The 21,855-nt window shown below is 37.4% G+C and overlaps 1 protein-coding gene across 2 annotated transcripts in view; it reads left to right on the forward strand.

The window, feature by feature from the left end:
• Positions 1–21,855, forward strand: part of SPTLC3 (serine palmitoyltransferase long chain base subunit 3) — a 38,614-nt gene that overhangs the window by 11,980 nt on the left and 4,779 nt on the right. For both annotated transcript variants that reach the window (XM_053459957.1, XM_053459958.1), the window contains exons 7-11: positions 6,767–6,872; positions 9,786–10,005; positions 10,790–10,916; positions 18,045–18,180; positions 20,334–20,463. In XM_053459957.1, coding sequence (XP_053315932.1) covers positions 6,767–6,872; positions 9,786–10,005; positions 10,790–10,916; positions 18,045–18,180; positions 20,334–20,463 — 719 coding nt within the window. The remainder of the gene's footprint in view (positions 1–6,766; positions 6,873–9,785; positions 10,006–10,789; positions 10,917–18,044; positions 18,181–20,333; positions 20,464–21,855) is intronic.

The following is a 21,855-nucleotide window of genomic DNA, read 5'->3' on the forward strand; positions in this document are numbered from 1 at the left end:
ACTTTCTATGTTTCTATTCTTCGTTCTTACTGCTTACAGTTGCAGGATTTTTGGGTGGGGAGTTATCCTGTTGCACCCTGTTTGGATTTAATGTCTCTGAGTCTTGTGGACTAAATCAACTATCTCATCTATCATTCTGGGGGCTCTGAAGACCACTTTAGATGTGGTAGCTAAGTAATCTTGTTTTGGAGGGCTGATGTGCTTGACCTAACACAATGAGCAGTGTAGCATATCCGCTAAACTGCCATTTGTTGAAAGGATTATTTTATAACTCACCATGGATTATCCATACCATAAATGTTGACCTTTTATCCACTCTAAAAAAAAATCTATAAATATACGCTGCTCTGTGTTCTAAAACACACCGTGTAAAAACAGATTTATCATCAATGGGAGCTTCTATTTCCCATAGATTTTAATTATTTTGATTAGCTATAACTTGTTGATTTGGGCTAGATTTATTACAAAAGAAGTTGTTAAAGTGTGAAAACTCAAAAGAAAAACGAAAAACTTCTGTGCCTTTCCATTAACTTGATAACGGGTCAACATGGAATAACAGGATTATTTATTCTTTCAAAAGATTGCTTTTTACTTGTGGATACTCTTGAAAGCGCGTCCTTAAAATGGAGTTTTAATCCAACAAAAAGGTATTATTTTATATTGCAGTACCTTGTATCTTGAACATACTAAAGGCTCAAGCTTTATCTGAAACAAAGCAAGAATACCAAAAACATATTTTTTTGAATAATATTCGCTGGGTGTATTTATTGGTCTTTTTATGCTTTTTAGGTTGTGCAATTCCTTTTTTGTGTATTTTTTCAATCTTTACGTGGTCTTAACAATGTCCCTCGTTAGACCGGTCTTTCCGCCTGGATTGAAGCTGTCCTGCCCGCTTGTTTCCTATTGTTTTTTCTTTGGGAGGGAAGTTTTTGGAATGCAAACATCTTATCAGTGTCCTAACAGAGCGATCATTATGATTGCAAACCTCAAACTCTACAGGATACCCAGCATTTGGCAGACAGCGGAGACGTCTCCTAAATTCTTACTTTAATGTGGTATAATATCAGTATCTCAAAAATATATTTATTTTTCTGTTCACATTTTATTTATATATATATATATATATACCATATATTTCCCCCACAATTTTGCTTTAATTTTTGTTTTGTAAGATAATATTTTGTTGAATTTTTAGAACTGGCTGGGCCTGGAATTTTTTTTTTTATTATAAACAGGAATGCTTTGGCTCAGCTAATATTTGCCATTCATTCTGGTGTGACTTGAAGTATTAGAAATTTGAGTCAATCTGCTTCAGTATTTGCACATGATAAAGGCGGCCGAGAGTCCCGATAAACTTGTTTCTGCATGGACGATGACACTTTTTTTTGTTTTGTTGAGTTTTGTTTTTTTAATAACTCTTATAAAACTGCCAGTGATTTGCAGTATGGCACATGCAAAGCTTAACTACACTTTCTGTAATCAGACCAAAGATATTTCAAACGGTCCAAATTGTTGTCAGGATGTCTGGGAAGCAAAGTTCACATTCTGTTGCATGTGATATGATATATATGATATGATATGATATGTGATATTTTTTTGCTTGTTTATGGCTCCATCATAAGGTGCCATGTCTACACGCCATCAACCTTCTGGGGAAGGAATAAACTGGCATATCTGTTTTATTATGTTATATATACTTTTTTAAGTTGCTCACTAACCATTTGACCAATGCTCATGGTGTAAGATGTACCTTTTCGGGGGCTCGTGTATTGTTGTCTGTATAATGACCAAAAACAGGCTGCATAATATGCGGCAGATAACATTACTATTGTAATGATGTATGCAAAGCAGAGATAAAATAAACAGGGAACAGGGTTCTCTAGTGTTAATTAAACATTATCACCAATTAATTGCAGTCAATGTAAAACATTTCATTGGCTGAGTAGAATTAGAGTGCAAACTTTCAAGACAACTGATCTTTTTCAAATAGATCTGTCACTGATACAAAGTATAAGGTTTCAGTAGGCTTACATGCCCTCTAACATTTCAGGTTTCCAAGTTGCGACACCCGCATTGGGAGGGTTTGACAATAGGCAGGAGGGCTGGCACTGGAGGTGGACGGGGCATGGCAACCACCCACCTTACACGAAGAGCCACCTTGAAGCATTAAGCTGCTGAGCATTGTGAGGTGGCTTCATGGGGGCTGCAATGGAGGCCCACAGCGAGGTAGCTACCCAGGACAGCTGTAGAGTGCCACAAAAGGCAGGACTGTCTCATGAAACCTGGAAGTACGGGGAGGTATGGGCTTGTGAGATTGAGTAAGAGTTAGTCGTTGCATCTAAACAAAGTCCTTCCTTGTAATGTGAACCATGCCTGGCTTATGTCACCAAGAGGAAATGTCAATGCAGAAGCACGAGATACTGACGTTTATACCCCTTCTGCCTGTTCATATACCGTCATTAAACCTGTTATCTGAAGTGCGACATTGCTCACCGCACAAAGTCTCCGAGCTGATAACCTCATTTTTCCAGTGCGTGTTTTACTGGTAGTATGCACCTGTTTCTGAACAGATTTTTTACATTATTTTTAAAAATACATACCAATGTCATTGTACGATAATCAGGTGCAATACTTCATTAGGGGTTTAATGTTTTCTGTGAAATATCGGTTATCTCAATTTACCAAGTGAACAGCTCTACTTTGCGTTATTAAGGCCCAATACAAATAAGCTTTTTGACAGTCACCTTACCATGCGACAGAGTGAAAAATCCCCCTCTCTTCCTCTCTGTTACTCAATATTATTAAAAATAACCATATCAGCTGTAACAGCTAGAGCTGTGTCCAAGTTTTGTATACTTTGTGATTTTGAGTCAGTGACATGCGAAGCTGGGTCACCGAAGACTGCTTTCTGATGGTGGTGGGGCTTTGCTTTGGGCCCACTTGATGACTTTCATGGTCCTCTTTTCGAGAAGGTCCAGCCCTCTTTAGCTATCAGCCTGGGATGAAAGGAAGGGGCTGCGTATCCCCCCCTTTGGGGAGTGTGTTCCCAGAAGAGGAGGCCCGGGGACCTGCTTTCCACTGTGGCCTTACCACTTTGAGAGCACCAATCCACATTTCTTCATACGATGAGTTAGGAGCATGAGTCCCTTGGGCTTCACATATTAAAATAAATAAAGTTCTTTACTAGTCTGGGGCTCCAGTGATTAATATAAAACAATAATAGTGAATATTTTTTATTTAAGCACTATCACTATTAATCATTAAAACGATTTTCCTCACTCTGTTTAGTGCAATGCAAAACATGATACTAACTTTTTTTACTTTACTATATATTTTATCATAAAAATGATAGAAAATACCTTCAAACGATAAATACCTTTTGTTGATCATTTCTTGACAACAAAATACATTGATAATGATGTCTTAGAAACTAAAGTTGTTTTTCTGGATCGTATGCCTTGCTTAAGTGTAATGTCTTTTTTATGGTGCTATGGTGTTTATGAATTACGAGAATGCCAGTCCTCAAGTATACCAGATACATTTGTTTTTGTCTTTTAAAGAAAGGGAGGGGGTTCCACTTTTTCAGGCTGAAATGCTGGGAAGTTGATAACATTCTCTTTTACGTTATCAAATATTCTGTTGCATCTACAAATAATTAAGCATTTTCATTTCTTATATCCTAGCTTGGGAATTGGGGATTGTTTGGTTTTTAACTCTTGACATTTACCGCCATCTAGAGGCTTTGGCGAGGACACATTTACCGAGTATGGAACCAAACATGTTTTGATAAGGGTCTCGTCTTGCGCTCATGTCAAACATATGAAGGGTAAATATGGGGCAGACCTTTTGACTGGATACAACATTCTTAATAAGATTTTGAAAGTTCGTGTCCTTGACATATTCAACAGACTAATGTAAGGGTGGGGGGTTTTATTGAATAAAGTGCTGCAATTTAACCTTTGTTTAAACTAAGCCCCTTGCATTTATTTCCATTTTAGTCATCTAAAATTGAATAAAGGTTCTGCATGGAGTTGTCTCCTCAGGACTGAAAGGGACTTTGAAGCATCAAGCAGAACTAAAAGTTGTTTTATTTAATTCTAAAATTACCATAACCACTTGTTGAGCTGCCCCTACATCTGGTTGTGGCGGAGTCTTCACTGGCAGGATTTACTTATGTCAATGTGGGTTACTCTGCCTGGCCCCAAACTTGCTATTTGTAGAGCTGTGTTAGTTTTGTTGCAATGGGCATCCTCTCACACCTGGTCATGCTGTCGGCCTTGGCCTGAAAATTGGCTTCCTTTAAGTTAGTAGCTTACTTGGAAACTGGCCATGGCTGGTCACTCAGTGATCCACCACCTCCTTCTTCTTATGGGAGGCAGGACAGAGTTGGGTCCAGGTCAACAATCAATATATGGTGTATTAACATGCCAAAAACAACTCGACCACTCAAAAGTTGATGGCTCCCTTCAAGGCTAGGCAATCAGATATGGTTCCTGCAAAGGTACATAAAATCTGAAAAGTAAGAAAAATAGCAACTTCAATGCCTTTTTTTTACCTATTTAGTCTTAACTGGTAGAATGTTAAGCTGTGAAATAAAAGCATGCTGTCCTCTGACACCAAGGAGCAGCCAGTTGATCACCAACAATTGGAAGTGATATTAGAAGTACCGTAGATGCAGTATAGTTACTCTCTAGTTTAATGATTTTGGCTTTGCAACATTGGCTTGTGTAAATTATACCATACTTCTTTTCTATAATGTTTGCTTTTAGTACACTTGTATAAATATGGGGAAGGCAAAATCTTTCCTGCCCTAAATCCAAAATGTGCAAATACACGCAGCCACATGCTATGCTCTGTGTGCATCAAGCGGGCTGCCGACATTGGCCACATGAGGCAATAAAGGTACATCGAGGCATCGAGAAGTATACTCAACAGTAGAGTAGACTGAACTATAATAAGAAAAGTATATTCCTTTCTGAATCGTGTGTCAAATGTATAAATATATATATATATATGTGTGTTTGTGTGTGTGTGTGTGTATATATATATATGTGTGTGTGTGTATGTATATGTGTATATATATATATATATATATATATATAATATTTTCACAATTTAGAAAAATTTTCTCCTATTTAATATTTAACTATAAGATAATTCTGGAAGATTGATATATATATATATATATATATATATATATATATACGCACACACATTCTCAGCACACAAGAAAAAAAAAGGAAATAAGAAAAATGCATTTCTTTCTTTCTGATCATATGTCACACAAGCATCATATGGATAACATATATACTAAGATAAAATAACTCCGCCAGTCAAGTGCTCTGTTTTGATTATACCCAAACATTGTTTTATTAATTTGCCATCCAAGCATCCTGATCAAAGGCCCCCTTTTGATAATTACAAGCAGCTGAAAACGTGGGAACGAGCCCAAATCATCATCCAATAAATAGAACTTCACAAGTCAGTATTTTGTCTCTGTCTAACCAGATGTTAAACAAACTAAACCTAATGGCCTTAAATGTGGATGTTGTTAAGTTTCATCATAACACAGATTATTGCAGTTTGTTCTGCTTGGTATCGGCAGAAATTGTTTTCATATAGCATTCCATGTGTCTATCACGTTCATCTAGAGGAATATAGATTTTTGTGCTAGTGGGTAAAGGAATATTAAGATAGACCTACAAGCCTGGACGTTGACAGAAAACAGAACCTTGGAGTATACCCAACGGTGTACACAAGCTATTAAAGGGGAAGCACAGCTGAATTCCTAGATCAAAAGGCTCTAGAAGCTTTGAGAGTATGTCAGGGTTCAGCTGCAGCCCGGCTACGTGGAGAAACATAATATTCCGCTATGTTATTTGTGTTTATACATAAAAACTATACATATGAGTTCTCATTTTGATCCGCTGTGGTTTGGTTGGTCTAAACTGGAAATGGTCAACCTCCAGTCATTTGCCTCTTCCTGCTCATTCTAGCAAAGCCCTAGCATGCATTATAAGAAAACTACGCCCGATTTCATGCCTTTTCAATCATTGTTTTAAAACCCTTTCCTCATAATCGTATCACATTTTCTGATTTTTCTGTACACAATAAAACAAGAAAGCTACATTGTAACATTTAAAGAGGAAAACTCTCTGAAAATATAATGGGGTGTTTGTATTTGTATGTGAACAAGTCCTAACAAAAAATCTTCTGGATGCAGGGGTCCAAATAAGTTTATGATACTGTTTTGCGAAAGATCTTGCGTATATAAATATAGGTCCTCTGGGGGCTTGGACGTTTATGGCACACTATGTCTTACGCTATGGCCATTGGTCTACTTAAAAGTATCGCAAACATTGTTATGCTCTCTTCTCTATTGCCAATATGGCAAAATCCATTTTTGTGTTACAAGTATAAGAAATAAATTATTTAAGAACCCTGAACAAATGACTTGTGCTGCTTTGATGCTGATTCTAAGCAATGTTTTCCTTAAAGATCCTAATGCCAGATGGGTAGAGATAAGATATTATAGAATAACCCTATACCCTAAGGTAATAATAGCACTGACAATCCTTTAAGTCCTTAAGTGTATTTATTAAAACTAAATGTATGGCTTGTACTTTACTTTTTTAAGATTTCAGCATAGATTTAGAACTATTAAACAGGTAGAAGAGTTGGGGAGTAGAGACTTTAAGTGTAGCGTTCTGAAACTTTGAAGAACTGGATTCAGAAGAATAACTTCTTTTGTGTTTTCTATATTAAGATATGCAGAACCTGGAAAAGTTACTGAGAGAAGCCGTGATTAATGGTCAGCCTCGGACACACAGGGCCTGGAAAAAAATTCTTATTCTTGTTGAAGGCATTTACAGGTAAATTGTGCATACTGCATATGAGTTTATTTTATACATATCTTATCTCACTTGGACATCTTTGGAAATGAATGTGTTAGGAATGCTAGCCAATCGTTAAAATTTTTGTCGTTGTTGAAACGTGCCTGTGATTTTTGCCCAATTCTGTCATAAATGTCATATTATAAAAGAGCCATAGTGATCTGTCACATTGGGGGAAATATACTGGTTCAGATCAGTTTCACAAATTGCTAATTTTGCTAGAAGACAAACTTCATTTGGTTTAAAATAAATGGGCTCGTTCAGACAAAATGTACTTGCATACGATGTACCGGCACCCACAAACCAAATCAATTGTCAGAGCAAAATCAATTGTTTAAAATAGCCGCCCAAAATTACAATCCGCTTGTAGAAGAAAGTGATCACAACCGAATAACGGAATCGATAATACAATTCTTCCTTTTTATGTTTCCTAGCCAGGGCCGGCCCAAGACATAATGCCGCCTGGGGCGAAGTTTAAAATGCCGCCCCCCTTGCCGACGCCGGGGGGGGCGGCATTTTAAACTTCGCCGACGCCATTATCTACCCTACCCCCCTTTGTACTTACCTTTACCTTTACTATAAACAGTCCTGCGGCAAGTCTCCCTGCTCTGCCACAGTGCCGGCATGTAATACTGAGCGCCGGAAATTGACGTCACTTCCGGCGCTCAGCATTACAAGCCGGCACCGAGACCGAGCTAGAGGGCTCGCAGAGGAGAGGGAGGGGCGCTGAGCGGGTAAGTGAAAACCACTAGACGTCCCTCTCTCTCCTCTGCTTTAAAAAAATGTCATTGCCCCACTCGGCTCCATTGTAGGGCCGGCCCTGTTCCTAGCTGACGATGATGTGCTCACCAGACATCATTTCAGATTATGCAGATCCTTTAAATTACTTTGAGCCAAACAGAGGGTAGATGGTCAGGTCATCATTATCCCCAAATCTGAAAGCAAAGAGATCCCTACTTTGTGCAGTATTGGGATGCTTGTGAATGCAACAAAACATGCAGAATGATATGATATTAATATGTACGCTGTATAGGATTGCACATGCTACATAAATGTACTTAGAGACTGAAGAGCAGTAATTCCGCATATTGACAATCCATTTGCACATATTAAGAATGCATGGGTAGTTTTTTTGCTTAGATGCCAGGTTTTTCTTTGCTATATAAAGTCATAACAACAAGGTTTAAATGGAGCTGTACAGATGCACCATGCACAACCCTGTCTCATTGGGAGGTATAATTATACAGCGCACAGTCTCATGTGAAAAACAATCATTTTTCTGAGTTCTGTATCACCTAGTTTTACAGAAAACAATGTTGTATTGCATTTCCCACGGTTGCAATGCTTTTTTATATGAAGTACAAATGTAGAGACATTAGGGGAAAGCCAAAAAAATGATGTATTGGATTATATATCTTTATCATATTATGCACTGCTGTACCATAACCGACACAATCATTTATTTAATATTATTATTTGAAGCATTCCCAGAAATGCCATATATGTTATCATAAGACATGGGCTCTACCAGATTTTCCTGATTGCACATCTTCATTGAGCAGGCACTCCAATCCCCCCCCCACTTCTTTCACCTAGACACATTGTGTCATTGGAGTCTCACTGATGGGTGACATATTAAGGAAGAGTTTCTCCAGGCTTCTCTACCTCCTTAGTATCCATCAGGGTTATCAGAGTGTTATCTACTTCAGACAAAAACACAAGTGGATCTTTTATCTAAACATCTGTCACTCAGTGTCTCCAAAGCAGAGTTTCTCCCCCTAATCAGATTAAAGGCTATCTGAACATCATTTTGGACAACAGAGAGAAATGTAAGGTTTTAAAGAGCTTTGATCGGCAAGAGAGTCCGAGGACCACCAACATACTGTTAGTGTTTAATAGCCTGTCTTTTATGTGGAGCGCAGATACCAAAGCAGCTTCTGAGAAGAATGCCTTTTCACTAATTGTTTGCTCATAGCTACGTAGATATTGTTTCTAAACATGTTACAGAATAGGGATACCTGCTATTAAACCTCAACTCTTTAAAGAACCCCTGTTATTTTCATTTTCCTGCACACAGGTTTAAGTCTAGAGGCAGGGACAGGCTGGCCGGGGGGGGGGGTGAATTGTTCACAAAGTGTGTGTGTGTAAGCATTTGTGTAAGCAAGAAAGTGTAAGTGTGAGTTAACATGGATGGGTAAGTGTAAGCAAGGATGTGTATATGAGTGTGTAAGTGTGTTAGTATGAGTGATCGTATGTTAGTGTAAGTATGTTTCAGCAAGTAGATGTGTGTTAGCTTGAGTGTGTAAGTTGGTGTGTATATATACATATGTTGGGGAGGCAAGTGCATATATTGGGGGAGGGTCCCTTGGGGTTACTTTCCCCCCAGGATTTTCTACTTGCCAGTGCGAAGATTGCATTTCTACAATCGTACATCTGGTCTTTATAATGCCCTTTTTTGTAATGGAGACTATAATGAATTTTATGGAAAAGGCTATGACGGGAATTGGTCACATGCCACACATTAACCAATTTATTCCTGGTCAATCTATATCATTACAAAATCTGAATTTCTGACCGAGCTGCATAATTTTGTTTATTCTCATTTTGAGTTTTTCTTTCTTTCTACAAGCTGTTGATGAGAATATAATGTGAATGATTAGGATCTTTAATTGATCTGCCAGGAGGCATAAGAATTTGGTGTAATCTTTGTCTTCTGATTCTTTTTTTAACTGCTTTAATTCAGGCCACACTGAAGCCATCTTTTCAAAAATGATAAATTGAGTTAAAAATATTATATTACAGAATAGAAACCATATTGTATTTTTTTGTTTTCTGGGAACTCCGCAGATTTTTTTAGTTCATGTGTGTTTTCTTTCTTCTCTCCTTTCTTAGCATGGAAGGTTCTATTGTCCGTCTTCCTGAAATTATTGCCTTAAAGAAAAAATACAAAGCCTATCTTTATCTGGACGAAGCTCATAGTATTGGTGCAGTGGGAGCCACAGGTAGAGGAGTGGTTCAATACTTTGGACTGGATCCTACAGATGTTGATGTCTTGATGGGCACATTCACCAAAAGCTTTGGCTCGGCTGGTGGATACATTGCTGGAAAAAAGGTACAGTGTTTCATTAAAAGACTAAGTCCCATCTGCCATGGGGGTGCAAAAAAAAGGGGGGGGAATGCATAAGTGGGCCTCGTGGAAATGTAAAGGAACCTCTCAGCTATCAAATGCATCAAAGCACATATGATGGCTGGGGTGTCCCTTTAAAGGATAGATATTTTAATATTTGAAGTGTTCTAGTTAATATAACAAGAGTATGCCAATATGTTGTCATTGGAGATAACATCTGAAGTTAGTAAGTTGCCAATTTCAATTTTGTTTGGAATCACATTTTAAACTTGTCAGCAAGTTTTGTTATCTGTTTAGTGCTAAGGAGATTACTCATGTGTTATAACTACATATAATGTTTTCCATGTTGAGTTCGGTTTTGTAAATATGTCCTAGAGCTTAAAATTTTAAATTCTGCACTTTACAATTCAGCAAGCTAAGTAAATTCATGCATGTGTTCACAGATTGAAAGTTAAGAAATATAATATTAAATAAAAAAAACATATTTGTATACCATGTGAAGCAGCCACATTAATATCTGTGCTCATGCTTTTCCCATACAGTATTGTATTATGTGTCGTTGCTTCTCCTTCCTTCGTGGAAGCTTTAAATGATGTGGAGGTTGGAACAGAGAGTGTTTTACATTTTATGTTTTCTGGTTATTTATTTTACAACATTTACCACAGAGCTCCGATCCCCCGATTGACTAAATATTGATTTAGTGTTAAAATAAATGTAATGGTTATAAGGATTCTTCATTCATCATATATAAATTGTGACTCATTTCCAGGAACTTGTGACCTTCTTGAGATCCCATTCACACAGTGCAGTTTATGCGACATCCATGTCTCCACCTGTGACCGAACAGATCATCAGAGTGATGAAATGCATAATGGGACGCGATGGGACGCTGATTGGTAAGACTTTTGGTTTCCGTAGACCAATATTAATAGAATATTTTATGCTGAGACTGCTAGATGGTTGAGCAATGCTTTCTGGGCATTGAAACATAGAACTTGACAGCAGATCATCTGTATTGTTTTATCTACAACTGCTATAAACTCTTGAATTTGACTTGATCCTTGGCCTTGTCTTATGGTCAGGATAGCCTTATGCCTTTCAAATATATGCCTAAACGCCCGTATCGTGTCAGCCTTTAACACTTCTGCTGTGATGTCCTTGAAAATAATTGAAGGTATGTTATGAGTGCAGCTAACTGGCCTGTCCACTAGTACCCGGATGACATTTTGTTTTATTATTTTTAGCACTCTGCTATACTACATCAATAGCAACTAGCAATCCGTGCCCCTTATATTTCCACTGTATCCATGATGTCACAACATTGCTGAGGTCATGTGATGAACTAAATGTACTTGCGTTCTGTCCCTATGCCGTCCCCTCTATCTAATATTCACCCCATTGTGATTACAACCCGCTATTGTGTGATTATAAAGCTTGGTCCAAAGCCATGACATCAATATAACAAATTATGGGACTTGTACATATTTATTAGTGATCCACAAAATATTTTATAAGTGTGGTGAGAATTTGCACCCTGGTCTAAAATTCCAATTTCATGAAAGTCCCAGCACAAGATTTCAAACAGATGACATCAAGAAGAAGTGGTTAAAATACAATGTGCACAATTTGTATTGTATGTAAGAGTAATTGTGTGGCACTTATAACCTTTTAACATCCAGTAGCATCCACTACTGCTTTTCGAAGCATCCCACGTATGTTTTAAAACAGCCATTGCTTTAATGTCTGTGTGATGCTCTGCGCTAACCAGAATGGCTTTATTTTAAATTCTAAACTCAAAACACATGATCCCTTTAGCCTGGGGTCGTTACTGATTTATTAGCAATGGCTGCAACTACTAATCTGGGGGGAAAATGACAGTAGTTTTCTTCACCGTTGTCGTGTTTTTAAATGCAGAAGTGCAGACTTGAATGTGACAGCCACATGTGCCTTTAATCTTTTATTGAAGGATGAAAAGGCAGTAGCTGTGATCCGAATAATTGTTATTGTGTTATTTTTTATTTTATTTTTAACTAATTTTATTTTGTAAGGACGGGCACTCCAGCCTTAGGTAGGTACGTGCAAAACCTTGTAGTAGGTTGACAATATTTGGGGAAAAATACTATTTTGCCTTTGTTCTATTGAAACAAAAAACTGCTCCATTAACCACAGAAGGCAATAACAAGACCTAAGTGATGTCCCTACAGTTGTATTATTAATATTTCTGAGAAATAAATGGCAAAAGCAATACTAAAACATGAACTTTTGCAATGAATGACCATAAAAAAAGTGATATTGTTGTGATCCATAATCAAAATATGCTTTAGTTTTATTCATGTCACAGCATGAAACATAACAGTGCCATAAAATTGTTGGCGTCTTTTATATTTCTCGAAAGAATTTGTCCTTTCCAAAATGTTATTTTGCGAAACCCACATTATTAAGAGAGTAATTTTATATTTCTTACAGATCGGTGTAATCAAAGAGGGCAGTAAAATCAATTAGGCCAGTGTGAAAATAATGTAGATGGGGAAAAGAGGAGAGATGGCAGAGTTAATGAAGAGAATGGCACATTGAAAAAGACCAATAGCAAAGAAATAAAAGGAAGGATGTTTTGTTTTGATGGCAAACATGAATTAAAATGTTTCTTTAGTTGTTATGATTACAACTTCCAACAGAGGTCACTGTACCATAAGCAGCTTCTCTCCTTTCGTCTTGCTACATTTCGGTTACGTATAACTGTGACTTTTTCCTTTCTTACATAATCAAATTTAAAGGTTTGAATTGGATAACCTAGGATTAATATTTGGAACACTTTGATTATATAAATAACGAAACAAAACCTGGAATTACAACGTCGCACTCTTTGTGATCAAAGTGATAGGGGTTACACGTTACTGGTTTTATTTACAGAGAGCATGACTGTATTTGTCACTTTAGCTCATGTGGACTTTCTGCGTTATGGGAGTTATAGTCTAGATTTTTCTAGCTGCACATAATTCTGGCCATTTCTTATTACATTACTGACCCAACATTTCTCGTGACTCAAAATCCAAGATGCATCAATTTAAATGTTTTTATAATGCAGCTCATTAAACACATTTACAAATATATATATATATATATATATATATATATATATATATATATATATATATATATATATATATATATATATGGCTATGATGCTTACGATCAATTGAGCGTGAATAACTGCACAATTTATAAAAATAAATACCTGAGGTCTTACTAACCCCACTTGAGCATCCCTCTGGTAACATCAAATAGGAATCTACTTGTGTTCAATTCCTTTGCCGTGGAATAAAAATAACACCCTGATCTAATGTGCTACAAATGTCTTTCAAAATACATACTTTTAAGCCATGTTTATGTGTTTATGGTAGGAATATATCACAAGACATATACAATCTATATTGTTGGGCAGACCAGATGGGCCAATGGTTCTTATCTGCCATCAAGTTCTATATTTCTATGTATTTGTGCTAGGAACTTGGGTTTGCGGTTAAGCCAACCTTTTGTTTCTACTAGTGTCCACCCTGTGTGTGTCAGCACTTGCAACTATTGTCATAATCGAGCGGATCAGAGCCGAATCAGATCGTGGTTATGCTGAAATACACAGTCACTGTTCCCTCCAGATTTCTAGGAGACATCTTCAGTTTGCCCCAGTTTGTCCTGAAAATAATAAGAAAAAACTGTTAAGCATCTACATGTTGAGCAATCTTATGTTGAGCTGGCACTGATAAACCTTAAAAACCTTAAATCCAGCTGGCAATCTGTTATCAGTTTAAAAAATAGAATCTTGGCATTTCAAAAGTTTGTAATCTGTACCAGATGGAGAGCAGCATGTACTGACCGTTTTTTTCTGCCGGAGAGCTGACATGCGTGGTGATTAATCACCTGTCTGTGGCAATATACATATTCCAGGAACCTACTATAGGAGAGTAGCTTTTATCAATATTTGATATCCATTCAAAGTTTAAGGATTCTTGTTATTTTCTTTATGTGTAGTCTCTAAAATGTGCTGTATCTACTACTATGTCTTACGCATGTCCTTCTGCAATATTAGAAATGTGCTCCTTGGAAATCTGGGGAGATCTACACACTAGGTCATGACCATGTTGGTCCTAGTTATGATCTGTGTTGAAAGCAAGCAGTATTAAGCAAGATAAAACCGCTTTTCTCTACTTCTTCAAAACAGTGGCTAAGCTGTTGTATGATGGTGTTATTGGTGTTGGCCAACTGGTGCTTTCCAGGACTCGATTCTACATTTGTTTTTGTAAGGCCTCTTACTGTAACACAACTGGCCATGTTAATTGGTTATATTACTCTTTATTACAAATGTGTAAGTGTTTTTGATTGTGTAACGTATTTGAAGTATGGAAACATTTGGAAACCAGCACGGACGTAACGTGTAGATGGAGTGCTTGATGTCTATGGAAGTATACCAGATTTCCAACTGTTTTTAATAGCTATTTTGTCTTGTTATTAGAGAAACTCTAAGTGGAAGAGTGGAGTTTTTGTGGAAATATGGCATGCCAAAACTATTCTTTTAAAAACACCACAGACCTCTGCTTGTATTAAGGATTGGAGCGATTTGTAGTGGAGAACTTGACTTCATTTGTTTCCTTATGTATGGCACAGATGTTTTGTTTTAGACAAAGAAAGTTACAAAGCAGTTGTGGCCTCAACTCACCCAGTATATTGACGATATGAATTGGTTAAACCAAACTGCTGGTTGCAGCCAACTATTAGAAGTAAAATGTTATTCTCCACAAATCAAAGCACCTATTTGCCCACCCATTTAATTGTATTATTATTCAAATAATGTACATGTATTGAAAAAAGTCTTAACTCAGTTGAAGGTTGTGTCAGTGACCATAGACGTGCGCGATTTGAATTGAAAGCCTAAAGCTGTTGGTCAGCTTGCTTCATGTCACATTTGCCCAAACAATCATGGCTGTGGCAGCAGGGAGCCCTGAGATGCTGTCAACAGTGTCTTTGGCTCTGAAGGACTTGTGAATCATATCACTACAGATCAGATTCAGAAGAGAGATGAGATGGCAATTATTAAGATTGCATCTTTCACCCATCTGCTTATCCAGGATAGCGATTATTTCCTCGCTCAGGATGGGGAGGCATCCTGCCCTTCACCACCATTTCCTTGTACAGGCCAATGAGGTTCCACTACTTTGTATTTAATTTGACCGCTTGGCCTTCGGGATCAATGGTGTTAGTGATACCAGACTGGAACCCATTAGCAGTAATCGAGTCTGTGTCTTTGGGAGAGTAGGAATCCCTGTAGTAGTCAATGACCACCTTCTTGACCTACTGCTTTCCCCTGTTGTACCACACCTTGGCTGTCTCTCTCTGTCGGTGGCACATTAAGCAGAAAGGCAATGCTTTAAATATTTTGATTTATTATATGTAACTTTAACAAATGATGGTATGTTTACCTGGGTGGTGACCAGGTAGTACAAACTACTCAGCAATACAAGCCACGTTTTGGCTGTCTAGATGTAAAGATGCAGAGAGGACTGTCAGAACACGCAATTCATTCAACAGTCATATGTGACATTAATATCAATGTACCAATGACATAAAGATATGAACTGAATCCTGATACCTAACCCAACTCTTCTATAAAGTTTCTAGCATTTAGGCTACCATAGGTATGGCATTATGTATTTCTGACAACAGGGTGTAATAAGCCATTGACTGAAAAGTAAGAGGGTCCATATATGTAAATATTTATCGTATTCTGGGAGAATATCATACAAAAAAATGGTTAGGTTGCCATGCTCTCTGTATAAGATGGAAATGTAAGAGCAGTAACGAGAAATATATATTTATAGACTGGGGGAATGGGGTCCATGGAGGAAGAATCCACCAAAATACCAAACTGTTAGATTTAAATAACAAAAGGACAGAGACTATATAGAGAAATGGTAAACTAGTGTTATTGGCTAACATTTGTTTTTTCTTTCCTGATCCTTGTCCTGTCAATTCTGAAACTGTTACTCACATTTAAATGAGTTTAAACATCAGGAAGCTCAGTGGAGAATATTTTACTGTTTAATTGACTGAATGAGTTTCTTTACTGGATTTATGAGTCTTTCTTAGTCTTTCTGAGCCAAGCATCCTAAAAGAGAATGTAAAGGTTCTGCTCTTACGCACATGCATTTAAGTTGTTCTCTTGGAAGCAAAAGGATACCTTATATGTATTAAATGGAATAAAGAATGCCAGTCTCTTTATACATTGAGTATAGTCAACGTGCTGGAACATCCTGGAACAGGAAATGCCTGGAGCCGTTGGCCTGTTCACTCAGCAAGGGGTCCAAACAAAGCCATTGTTGGTTTTCACCTATGGGTTCTGTGATCCATAAAATGCTATGACACATTGCAATTCCAATTAGAGTGACAGGCGTCTGTGCACTCCCTGTTGTCTCTGTTGGTTCTTATCAAGAGAGGTTGTCTGTCTTTTAATCAAATAAATTGGGAGGGTTAAGAAAGTCTGTTTTGTTTAGTCATCTATCAGTTTCCGGCATGACTTTTTGGAATCGCTACATTTCCTGTCCTCATCCTATTTGATGAAAGTGATTTTGTCCCTTTAAACAAAACAGTAAAAATACTTGACCTGAACGAATAAAGCCAAACACAAATGACAGAGCCATTTTAATTAATGAGTGTTACATTTGCATATATTTAAATACTGCTTTTGATCTGCAAATATTTATAGGGCTAACCATTGTAAAGGAAAAAAGACTGGATATGTAAGAAATTCAAATTGTGACAGATGGTCCCAAATTCACACATTATATTTAATTATATATATTTAAGTCATGTAAAGTCATTTAATTAGTCTAGATTTATGGGCTTCTATGTGAGTCACAGTTTTTGATAATTGATAAGCTGTTTTTACACAACTTTTATACTTTGAGGAATTAGATGCAATGAATTACATGGTGTGTGTAGTGCTACTTAGCAGGGTATTTCACATTTGATGTTAGGTGGTCATTAATATAATGTATAGAATGAACAAACTTATGTGTGATTATTTCTGTGCCGTACTACAGTTAATTAAATGCATACCCGACTGTCCAGAATTGATATAGAAGTCCTGCCATTCACAGTTTTTCTGTTGCTTTGAGACATATTGCTTTATTTAGGGCTGTCTTTAATCATAGTGGTGACTGGGGTGAGCCTCATCACTGGGCCCAGAGCCCCCCTTTATCCATGGTGATGCAATGCGATGGAGGTCTGTGGAGCCACCAATGCTTACCTCTCCATTAGTGTTCCCTTCTTCACTGTCCTTGGCAACATCAGCAACTCTAGCAACGGTTAGGTGGGCCCCAAGGTTATACCCTGCCCTTAGGGAGTTGCTCTTTTTGCCCTGTGTTAAAGCCACATGTCTTTGGTTGGTTTGCTGAGTTTATTCAAGGATGGAGATGCTGGTTGGCCTCCCCTACAACATTTGTAACCTGTTCTATTTCTAAACAGAAACAGACTTCGGCAGATTTACAGATATTTTTTTGTGTACTCCAATTTGGATGAAACTCCAAAGCTTTATGTGCTTAAGTAACAAGCTTCTCATCTTTCTGGTAAATACCAGGATTTTTATAGAGGCCTTTCTAGCTTCTAGGGATTGTTTCCCCTCTTGCTAAAACTGAATTGGTTGGAAGACCAATTTTTATTTTAAATGTTCGTTGTGAAAAAATGCATCATTTGAGCATCACTTTGCTTAAAAGTCTCGGAGGAAAATATGCAGACCGTTCACTGCTTGTGCCGGTACCCCGTAGAAGGGCCATCATTATAATAACAGTCATATGCTGTGTATGTAAATAAAGATAAAACTAGGGAGTTTGTACTTGAAGATAATAGATACAGATTGTCATAAAGTTAACATGAAATATCCTGCAGTACGTACATTGAGAGCAGGTGCTGCTGAATTATTTCATGGTTTATTATTCGGGGAAAGGCTAATTTCATTATGGTCTCTTAAACCTTAGGAATGCAGAGAGTGAATCAACTTGCGGAGAACACCAGATACTTCAGGAAGCGGTTGCAGGACATGGGTTTTATCACTTACGGGAATGAAGATTCACCTGTTGTCCCCGTTTTATTGTACATGCCTGGAAAAGTAGGGTAAGTCCTGGGATGCTTTCTACATAATGAAATGTTACTTGTTTCCAACAAGTCCTGATACGCAATGGATTATTAAAACACAGATTTGCAAATGAAAGCTAAACATCCTAGACTATGGCCCAAGTGGTCTATTGACCCCTTTCTGGGCCACCCCAAACAATAGAATAGCTTACACAGCATGCATCTCTATTCATCTTCATAGTCTGGAACAGATGTCGACAGGGTACATTGATTTCTTCCATGGATTATTTGCAACCAAATAGATACTTAAGTTGTTATTACATGGTATCTTATACCCAGGTTAACTCTAAGCCTTTTCTTGTTGCTTCCTCTATAGGGGCAGATGTTTCCTCTACTCTATTTCCATATTTTTTACATTTTTTTTTATAAATGGTATAAAGTCACATTTGAAGCCTGTGCTGTCTGTAACATCTGGATATAATCTTTAGTCTCATGGTACTTACCTGCACAAAATTAGTGAAATTTTATAGTAAATAATTGCCTTTTACAAAGCAATTTGTTTTATACCCACCACAGTTTTATTCAGATTTTCCATATTTTTGCATGCCATATTTTTGGCACCAATTGATTTAAATGTCTCCAGCATGGCCAGCATGGGTCATTGCGGGCAAAAGTTTCACTAAGGCCACATCAGCATCTAAATATTTTGTCACATGTGTCCATGTCCAATGCCACCATCTCTTTCTCTTTTGTGCTTTTAGACGTTATTTACTTAAACTATGAGTTGCACCAACGAGAAGTAAATTCGTTTTTTGCTGTTAACTGAATTTCATTAAAACTTCTCAAACAGTTTTTCTTGATTGCAATCTTCAGCACTCACTATGTTCTTTTTTTGTACGTATGTTTCACATACATACAAGTGCAGGCATGCAGTTACACAAATAGCAGTGAATAATCGGAGTGCATTAAGTAATGAAGCAACATATATTAGGCATTGGAACAGATGGAGAGCCATTCAATATGGGTCTGTACTAATCCCTCCTTGTTGTCTTACTAAGGATGATTAAGTCCCTGGAGATTTTCTCTTATTGGCATCAGTAAAACTAATCAGAGTCATCTCAGTTATGCATGTCACTCCATTAATTATACACTATGTTATTTGCCACGGCAAAGCTTTCGCATGATTCGCAAGCTTTAAAGAGGCCAGAAATGCCATCAGTCTAGATTGGTTCATGAGCTACTCAACAACATGATAGAAATGCTGTTTAATCTTCAATACTCCCTTTAAATGCATTCCACAGCTAGCCTTATCTAAAACATAACATATTGACTCTTTAATCACTCTAATTCCAGAACTTTTCACTATCAAAGGGATGAAGCGTTAGGAGGTGGGTTAAGGGGCAATGATTTCCCAATAATGGCATTTTCCTCGCCATTTTTCCGTTCAAATATTCATTGTTCTCTGGGAACTATCATCTTTGTTCCTGGCTGTATAAATATATATTACGTTATTTAAAGTAGGGGTAAAGACTCCACAACTGAACTACTTGACAGCACAGAAAAGTACAGAAAATGTGAGAAATCAGGTCTTTATCTCATTAATAGCAATAAAGAAGACATAGTGCTCTCTTCTGCACATAGAAAGGTCTGCACACTATTAGCTCTATTTGTAACTTAATGGAACAAAAGCAGTGAGAGGGAATCCGTCTTCATTTCTTGGTCAAATTGTGTCACTGTTTAATTATATAGAGCCTTTTTTTGCTGAAAATGTAAAATTCTATAGAGAATTTTATCCTGGAATGTATGTGTTTGATTAGTGAATTTGTGTCCTGGAATGGTGATGCTAAGAACACGAAAGATGAAACCCCAGGGAGATATATAAATAAGGGACTTCTGGGCATCTGTGCTTCATGGTTGAGTTTGAGTGTATGCATGGAGAACTTCCTTCAGTAGGCTTTTGAAGGACACAAAGATGTTTGCACCAGGTTCAGGTGATGTCCCTTTTTTTCATTAAGCCACATAAAAAGGAATGAAAGGTGGTTCTAAGACATAGTTTGAAAAGTATAGCAACCTGTGAAATGGTCCAATCAGCTGGAATGGCTATAAATTATAGTTTATTTTATAGTTCCTCTTCTTGTATAGATCAATCCAACCCAAAAACTAACTTATATTTTAATTCCCACCGTCCCCAGGGCTTTTGCAAGACATATGTTAGAGAAAAAGATTGGAGTTGTTGTTGTTGGCTTCCCAGCAACACCCATCACCGAAGCAAGAGCTAGATTCTGCATTTCAGCTGCTCATACACGAGAGATGCTGGACAAGGTAAGTCTTTGCACCCGCCTGTGCTCTGCCATACAAGCTTCACCAGTAGGTTTGTTATTGATGTCACCTTGGAGGTTTTGATGGTTTAATTACAGGTCACACAGCTAGGGTTATGATATTGATAGTGATGAACGTAATATGATGCAAACATGTAGTAGCAAAATAAAGATATAAAACAATAATGTAAATGTTTTTATTAAAAAGTGCTTCCACTGACTTTCCCAAAGCAGCAATAAGGAACCTAATATATCGGTGGTAAAAAGTCCGATGTAATTAAGAAAATGAAATTCCAGCTCCTCCTCAGTGGTCATTCTACACCTGTTTCCTTCACTCCCCAATTCCCTTAGTATAACGGTGATGCAGTAGTGATAGTCCATGTTACATGCCTGTACAGGATTTCTTTTATATGCAGATAGATTTATGTATGTATTTGCATTGAGGACAATCAAGCAGAATTGGATCCCTAAAGGGCAGCATAGAATAGATAAAATTACCATGTGTCGACATGTAGATTAGCCGACATGTAACACTTAATACATTGGGTATCATGTTGATAGTTTAAACACCCTCAGGGTGCTGGTAAACCTGACCTTAACTGGTAAGGATGTAGATTTCAGTTCTAGAAAAAGCTTTACATGTTAACTCAACCTAAATGATGATGGGGTAATCCTATTACAGGTGGCAGTGTATTGACATGCTTACTCAAATGTGCAACACAACAATATTATGAAAAGCCAACCCCAGTGAGCTTCTGCTGCACGAAAAGCTTGACCCTGTATTATGTATATTGAGTGAGATTTCCTTATACTTTAGTTATACATTGTACAGGGCCAGCTAAGACCTTCTTGCTGGAGAAACTTGTCAGTGAACTTGTCACCCTTCGTAACGAATAGTGAAAAGTTGGAGTTGAAACCACAGATCTCCCTTTAGTGAATAAACCCAGTATCAGGTGATATGATTTCAATAAACGACTGCCCCCCCCAATGAGTTGCATGACCTCTTGTAGTATGCCACACAATAGGTGTATAGAAAATTACCATGCATATTGTGTCTTGTTCACTAATGGACTGTGTATATTCTTAATTTCACTGGGAAATTTCTCTTCTTTATTAATGTTACCCAGTCAGGCATTACGTTGAAATTACATTTCTGTCATGGCCATAGTTGGCACAGTGGGGTGTATCCATCCATTTTTAAAACTGCTTTCTTCTTGTGAAACCTTTGTGTTTGTGTACAAGAAGATTGCAGAGACTTATATTGATGACTAAAGTACAGTAAAGTATAAAGCCATCTTAAAATCACGTTGTTGTGCTCTGGAGCGTTTTTAGAACCTTGGATATCTGTAGTCCATCGGAATTATTCTATAGCAGTTGGGCCACCTCAAAAGGCCTC

The sequence above is a fragment of the Spea bombifrons genome, chromosome 3 (assembly GCF_027358695.1).
Source record: "Spea bombifrons isolate aSpeBom1 chromosome 3, aSpeBom1.2.pri, whole genome shotgun sequence".
NCBI lineage: Eukaryota > Metazoa > Chordata > Amphibia > Anura > Pelobatidae > Spea > Spea bombifrons.